This window comes from Polyergus mexicanus, unplaced genomic scaffold (assembly GCF_030449975.1).
Source record: "Polyergus mexicanus isolate NDT 795.1 unplaced genomic scaffold, iyPolMexi1.0 SCAF_3, whole genome shotgun sequence".
Taxonomy (NCBI): domain Eukaryota; kingdom Metazoa; phylum Arthropoda; class Insecta; order Hymenoptera; family Formicidae; genus Polyergus; species Polyergus mexicanus.
In genome coordinates this window covers 8,102,776-8,110,797 of record NW_027223323.1, presented here as the reverse complement: position 1 = coordinate 8,110,797, position 8,022 = coordinate 8,102,776, and the positions used below count along the sequence as shown (strand labels likewise).

At 36.1% G+C, this 8,022-nt stretch overlaps 1 protein-coding gene across 1 annotated transcript in view; it reads left to right on the top strand.

Annotated features, from left to right (window-relative positions):
- Calx (sodium/calcium exchanger Calx) overlaps positions 1-6,407 on the top strand; it is a 54,674-nt gene extending 48,267 nt beyond the window's left edge. The window contains 3 exon segments of the mRNA XM_070292720.1: positions 3,516-3,687; positions 5,169-5,478; positions 6,071-6,407. Of these exon segments, the coding sequence (XP_070148821.1) occupies positions 3,516-3,687; positions 5,169-5,373 (377 nt within the window). The 3' untranslated portion in view covers positions 5,374-5,478; positions 6,071-6,407.
- Positions 6,408-8,022: the final 1,615 nt, after the last annotated feature.

The following is an 8,022-nucleotide window of genomic DNA, read 5'->3' as shown; positions in this document are numbered from 1 at the left end:
GCAACTAAATTATTCTATGCCTCGTGATTCCTTCTCTAATAAGTATCTCGAATATTTCAGATTCCAAAGAATTTTACATGACAATTTAAAAAGTTATTATAAAAAATAAACACTATATATTAGAGAACGCAGTTTTTAACATTTTTATTTAACTGTATCAAGACTGATTGTATATTTTATTGCCCGAAAGATACTGAAATGTCCGAATGGAAATCTTTAGAGAAAAATCAATGTTGATTTATACAATATTAAGATTTTCAAGGATAATATTGCAAACCCCCAACACTTTTGTACTATTTTCGTATAAAGATCTATTCGAAATACAATTCGAAAAACAAAAGCATTTAATAATTCACTTGAGTGGGCGTTATCAAAAGTTATTAAAAGCTTAACGACAGCCGTAATATTTCAAGTTTCTGGGTCAATAGGTTACGTCGAAAATTTGCATCTAAAACAGCGGCTGCCTTGCATGAAATTGATTATCCCAAATATGTCTATAAAATATTAATGCGCGGTGAATGCAGCTATTCCAATTTGATACCAGGAATTAATGAAGAGATATCTTCTTAATTCTGGTACAATTTTAACTATCATTATTTAAAGACGCATCGCGATGCTTTCTTCTTGGAAACTTTTGCATTCGCTATAAATAAAAATATGTATATAAAAGTAAATATATTCTATTGGCGAGATAACTTTTTCACTATATTTTCTCTTACTGTCCTTGAAGTATAAAATAAAGCATGATTTTTATCGGAAACGGTTGAATATATATACCATATACCATATATATATATATTTAAAAAATTCAATGAACACCTCTGTGTTGTAGAGAATATTTTATATGGTACAATTTCTTCCACTTTTATTCTCTCTCTTTCGAAATATCTTTCTGCTTTCCCATATCTGCAACCATTCTGGAGTTTCTTAAAGAAATTGACTCTTTCTCTTTTGATCTTGATGCCTGGATTTTCAAAATATATCGCTGTTTCATATACACGATATCAGTATCTTTTTCTCAGTACGTAATTTTTTTTTTGTAGCATTGAAATGATTTCTTGCTTTTCGTAGATCGCATAACGGAATATGCGCTTCAAAATTGTATCTGTCCTGGAGGCTGAGCCATCACGTTCCGAATATCGACGAAATTTGCATGACGTATTGGCTTCCCCTGGTTAGATTACTTAAGTCGCTGTGCTCTCCTTGCTACTCTCTCTCTCGCGCTCTCTCTCTCTCTCTCTCTAGGTGTTTCTTCTCCTCGTAGGAACTCCGCAAGTAACTTTCTTCCCCCAGAAACTCATCAATATTTATGTTGGGGGGTACCTCCGATCTCCCAAAGTACCGCTCGAGATCAGTTCAACGAGATCCTTCTTTCTGTGCATCGTCGACGAAAAGAAGTACAGAGAATTTTCTGAGAATACCTGTATAGGGTATCCGAGAATCGCACCCAATATTCGATACAATGCATCGCTACTAATCCCATAAATTGTTACTACTGTCTCTCTTATTATATTATATAATTAAATTGAAATACGTCAAATCGTAGGACGTACGATGAATTTTTTACAGTTACGTAATTGATAGCATGGTAATATCGTAAAGACAAGATGTTTATTCTCTGTACATAACTAAGTCACAGAATTACATAACATCATAATTAATTATATAAATTCATATCCTATATTTCATATCAACCACCGTTTTCACAAATAAAACCTATCCATTTACTTTTCTTTTTAATTAATCGATTAATCTCGTTGCAAGAGATTAGAAAAATTCAGTTTACGATCGATAATTAATTAAACCTTTTAAGCGTGATAATTTTGATCGAAAATCGATAACCGAAGCAATCGTTAAAATAATTAATTATCGCTCTGTATTAATGCAAGGCTGATTATCATTCACGGCTGATGAATTATTAGGCATTATTATTGCGCGATGACAGCCAGTAGTAAATATCAACGGCGTAGACCGGCGACGTAAGCTCAGCGTAAACAATCGCGCTCGCTAATTCGATTGATTAATTAGCACGCGGGGAGTGCTTGAAATAAGCGCAAAGTAAAGAGGAAAGAAAAGAATTACAGGAAGCGCGACGAAGAGGAAGATCAAATTTTACCGATCGCATATCGGAAATAATGATAAAGATTTTTGTAAAAATATATTGTAAATGCTCGTTCCGGGAATATATAAATTAATATAAATTAAATAGGATCTTCTCTCGCGAGAACTCGCGTCATTTTATTTCTCCAAACAGAACGCGACTTCGGGATATCTGTCACATCCTCGCATCTATACCGGGACATAATTCCGGGAGACCGATTGAATTCGCAAGGCGCGTTGCCCCGCGTTATTACGCCACGTTTCGCGAATCTCTATCTCGTGATAGCGGGATTTTCTTACCCGCCGCCGCTTCGACATAACGACGACGCAGAACTCACTTTGGATCGAGATTATTCTGCCGTGAACTGCAAACTGGTATCGAATCGCGTGCACGGCGCCAACGTCGAAACATCGCCGCAAATCGTTCTGCCTCGGTGGAGCCGACAATCTTTGATTCCCGATGGGACGCGTCCCATAAATCCACCCCGCTACAATGATACGCAGTTTTATATCACGAACGCTGCGAATGAAGCGCATGTAATACGCGCGAGCCGCAATAAAAAAAAAAAAAAAACGGCACTGGCTTAAGGTTAACGGCGGACTCTAGTTTACTTGAAAATTTTTTTCTTAAATTCAGAGAAAATATGTTTACGAATAAATTTATAATAAAAATAATATAAAATAATATAATTTTGTAAAAGTACAATAATATTAAGTATTCCTACGTTCTGGCATGAATTCTAAATTCTGAAATAAATGTCCATTGATCATTCTATTAAAAATAAAAGCGAGAGAACGAGCGATGAAAAAATAATAACGAAAAAAAAAAATATCTCAGAGAATAAATGGTGATCGATATGTATACGTACAATACGAATACATTTTTCAATCGTCGAGCATAGATATCTCGGTCGTCGGCCTTACAAAGCGATATTTGAAACACAATAACGATATATCGAATTGTGCGCTGGTCTTATAACACCGGTCTTTCTTTACTAAAGCTACAACATCTTATTTGACGTATTTAGTTTGATGTTATCAATTAATTAAATTATATTATCCGTAATTAATGCGATTTATATAAATATGCAAGGTAGTATTATTTAAAACTTAATTATCCTCCACTTTTTCATATCTCGAGTGGATCCCTATATGATTTTAAAAAATTAGTCCTTCGATGAAAAACGTATAATCGCATTTCTATCTAAAATAGAAAGAAATATGGTAAGGTTCTACTTATATTTCGCGAACGTGTCGTATATTTTGTGCCATAATAAATGCATAACGCCGGAGAAAACTTAAGAATATTCTAACAAGACTCTCGTTATTCGTTATTTATCGATAGTTCCTATATCGGTGCTCTCGATATATACCCCCCTACTCGTTAAAGTGACAAAAACTCGAATTTATTCCAGATACGTTCGCGAGCAAAGTGGCAGCTTGCCAGGACAAGTACGCCGACGCGAGCGTGGGCAATGTCACCGGGAGTAACGCGGTGAACGTCTTCCTTGGAATCGGCGTCGCGTGGAGTATCGCCGCCATTTATCGCGCCTGTCACAGCGAGCCGTTCCTCGTCGAACCCGGCAAGTGAGTATAAAGCGATGAAAGAATTAATTAATCAGTATCATAAAGGAATGTTCGATTCTCGTTACAAACTCGAGCGATAGTACGAAGCATGATTCGATGATTTTCGAAGATGTATCGCCAAATTATTGGAAACTACTTCTTCCTGAAAGACAATCTTCAACGTGACAGATAACGAAGCGATGATATTAATTTCGTATCAAATTTCGATGAAATTAAAGAATTTCAGGAGATATATTCCGCGTTAATTGAGACGTATGTATTCAATTAATCTAGGCAATTTTCACGTGCGCACGTCTCCAGTACGCGATCGATAGAATCTGGATAACATGATTCAGGATGATGTCGAACGAGATAATATTAGAATCAATTTAAAGCAAAATGACGAGGCGTGTCCTCGATAACTAGCCGTCATTTCCCATTTACGATCCTGTTCGTGAAACTATTGCCAAGAAATTTGATCGAGATTTAACAAGGGCAACTTGGACGGCGTTGCGATAGATAACGTGCGTGACCGTCATTGCATCGATAGAAAAATCAGCTGTTTATATTTTTATATATCTGTTTTAATAGACATGACACGTTACGATGAATTAATGAGAACTGCTTTGAACTTTGTAAATTCGTAAATTCTCGATTAAAATGACTGTATTTGAATTTTCTACATTTCGTGCGCATTATTTCGTCTGGAAAATAACGCTGTGTCGTCAGTTGTGAATCCCTGCTTCACAATTTTCCACGCTACGGCGTTGATATTCCATTTTACAAGGATTTCGACGGGAGTTGCCGTTCGCGAGATTCAACTTTGTATCGAATAACATTTTCGCGAAAATTGACGACGTACACCTATACACAGATACGTATGGTGCAAAAAATATTTCTCGTATTTTAATTCATTTTATCAATTAAGAATTAAATTATCGGCTCCGCTAGTCCATATAATTTCGCAAAAAGTAAATTTTAGCTCGTTTTCCGAAAAAATAAATTTAAGCGACAAACTTAAGTTGTCAGTTCGCTGTACATAGTTATCGAACTTGGAAATGCTCGTCCGTCGATCGACCTTAAACGAGAGTCAAGTTTCGACGTTGCCGATCCGGAATTGGGAATGAATCTGCCATCGCGGTTAGAAAGTTTTCCCATTTATCTTCGGAACGAGAAATCTCGGTGAAATCTGGAGTTCGAAGTCTCAAGAAAATAGAAAGATGTCCTCTAGTAAATTTTCTAATCTAATAAATATACTAGTTTATTTAACGCAACGAACATAAACAAGATCTTGATCGAAGATTTCGATTAAATCGCATTAATTTTTATAACTTTCAGGAATTTCAAATAATATTCTTTCAAGAAAGAGAGATATAATTTTAAACAGTTAAATTCAATACTTTGCAGTTGGATCTCTTTCGCATCTCCGCGCTCTAAAATTCCAAATACATAACGATGGTTTTTTCAATAACTACATCCACGTGACATATTTTATGACGCAGCTTGGCCTTCTCTGTCACCATATTCTGCAGCGAGGCTTGCCTGGTGATCGCGGTGCTGTTGGTGAGGCGAACCAAGTCCATCGGCGGCGAATTGGGTGGACCTTTTATACCGAAAGTTGTCACATCCGTGTTCCTGTTCTCCCTCTGGCTGCTCTACCTCATCATGTCCACCCTCGAGGCCTACGGCGTAATCCAGGGCTTCTAAACTAAGAAAAAGGCCCGTGCGACGCCATTACGTCGGCCTATCCACTGCGTATATATCTTAGCTCTGGCGTCCGCCAAGGCGTGTGCTCAACGAAACTTCTATTCGGTAAGTCTGTCAATTGCTTTGACATTTTCGCGCGTTTCAATTGCCGTGCGACTCGAGATTATACTGCGTCTATTTTTGAAAAAGCGAAAAACCCGCGCTACCAAGAGTCCGTTAAAATATCAAAGATGTTGTTTGAAGCTGCAGCAAAACTGTTGAATTCAACTGCTATGAATTAATATGACCAAATATTCGAAAACTAATCGACAGAGATGTCTCGAGCCATTATTGAATATAGCGAATGATCGTCATCGCGCGGACAACCTTTTGCGTTCGGTTTCACATGACTTACATACGAATTAACTCGCGAATGTTACACAAATTAACAGAGTTTTTTTTTTTTTACTCTACACATATCCTTGTTTTTCTCTTAAGAGTTTTATTCGGAATGCATAATAGGAAAAAGTAATTTATACTGCAAATATTTCCTTTACACATCCTTCTCACCTAACATAATTATTGTATTAATTTCCATTTGATTATTCTTATCTCATTTTAAGTCAATTTTTTTACATTTTTCTTAGCACCCGAGTCCTTTTAATTCCTTTTCACATCCGCGCAAGTTTCTTTAAACGATCCCCGATTTTGATTGCAGGGTACAGAAGCGGAATCGGAATGGCACGATTCCGCGAAGAACGAATTCTGAACTGTGCCGGGAACTCACATAAGTTCACCCCTGACCTGAGACAATTAACAACGAACGTGATCGCGTGACGTATTAAATGCGTGAATACGTGTATGTGTGTGCGTATGCGTGCGTAGATACCTGAGAGCGCAAGTGTGCGTGCTTGCGTGAATCCGTCTAATGAAGAGAAGAAAGAGAATTGATCGAGGATCTGAGAACGAACGAAGGAAGAAAAAGTAAGGTGGCGAAAAGTGCGTGAGAAAAAGTGAGTTTGCCTTAAAATAATGCAAAAAAAAAAAAAAAAAAGAAGGAAGAAAGAAAGAAAGATAATTGCGTTCTAATCATACCATATTCCCCGCGAGGAGAATTTGGTTGCAATCGAAAAGGAAAAGAGAAAAAGATAATATTGTATAAGAAAATATACGTATGTGTACGCGGATATAAAAAAAGGACATCTCGCGAGTACGTACGCGTATTTATTTAATCCTATAAGAAGAGGATTTCGCGAGTACAGGTTTCTATGGTATTTTAGTAGCGGACTGTATTGTGCAATTCCTTTTTCGGAGAATGCGACGTTTAATTTTATATACGCGTATATATTATTGTACGATATATTCCTTTTATGTGTTGAGGAAGTCTCTCTCTCTCTCTCTCTCTCTTTGATGTCGGATCGATTTACGTAAGATTTCGAAGGGATGCGAAAGCACCTGAGAAAAAATGAGCAACTCTTGAACGTAGTTGTGCAATACAGGACCAGCTTTGAAAATCAAATTTTTAATCTCTCTCTCTCTTTTATTTCATAAAATTTAAAAAATTATTTTCTATTCTAATGTTACATATAGCTCCGACAATGATCGTTAAATTATTTCGTATTTTCCGTTAAAAATATCTTTTCTTTTTCTCGACGTAATTCTTTCGGTAAAATGTATATTATTGTTTGCGACGAAACGTCAAAGTGAAACTTACAATCTTTGAGATTCGAGAGATGGCGATTGGTCCGACGTTGCACGACCGCGTCGGATTTGTGGTAGAATTCAAAAACATAGTGCATTTTATCGTTGCAATAATTGCATAGCCAGAAAATATGTGTATGTGTGTGTGTGTGTGTGTGTGTCTGTACTCACACGCGTACGGATCTAATCGAATTTGCCATTTTGGTAAGATTTGCCAATGGTCAAAGTTGCCATTGGAAAAGTCATCCTTTCATCTCGGATCTAGAACAGCCGATGTCATTGCCATCTGTCATATGTGAAATGAATAAATAAATATAACTTTTTGACAAACGACCGCAAGTAAATTGCGCGATTTATTTTACGTGTGAAAGATCGGACAAGCTTCTAAAAAATGGGGCTTATAAAAAAATTGTTATTAAAATCTTAAAAAAAAAAAAAAAAAAAAAAAAAAAATCCCCCATTGTAATGCCATATATAACGATTTAAATTTCAAAGTGAGACACATGGCGTAGTAGAATTTAGATCTCAGGCAACCCCGTTTGACGATTTATAAATCCCTCTCAGCGCGTTCGCGACGAAAAATTATACTTCCCCGTTATTCAGATTAGATTTTTACACAGGAACGTCGTAGACTAGGTTTCCGTTAATACGAATCAATGTTAATGACTCGTCTGTCCAAATTATATCTTTCAAATCTTATATAGACGAATAATTTATAGAGAGCATTCATAAACGAGTAATAATTACTTGGATTTATGGATGGTTTCATTACAATCGTAATAAAACATTGATCAAACAATTCTCTTTGTCACTTGTCATCAAAACTCTTGAAAATTACAACATTGATTACAATTACATGTAATTATAATATGCTTCATTGAAATTGAAACTAGCAATTAGAACTGTATTATTTCCATAACAATTCAATACGTACATATATACAAATGTAAGATTCCGCAAGAATTCATA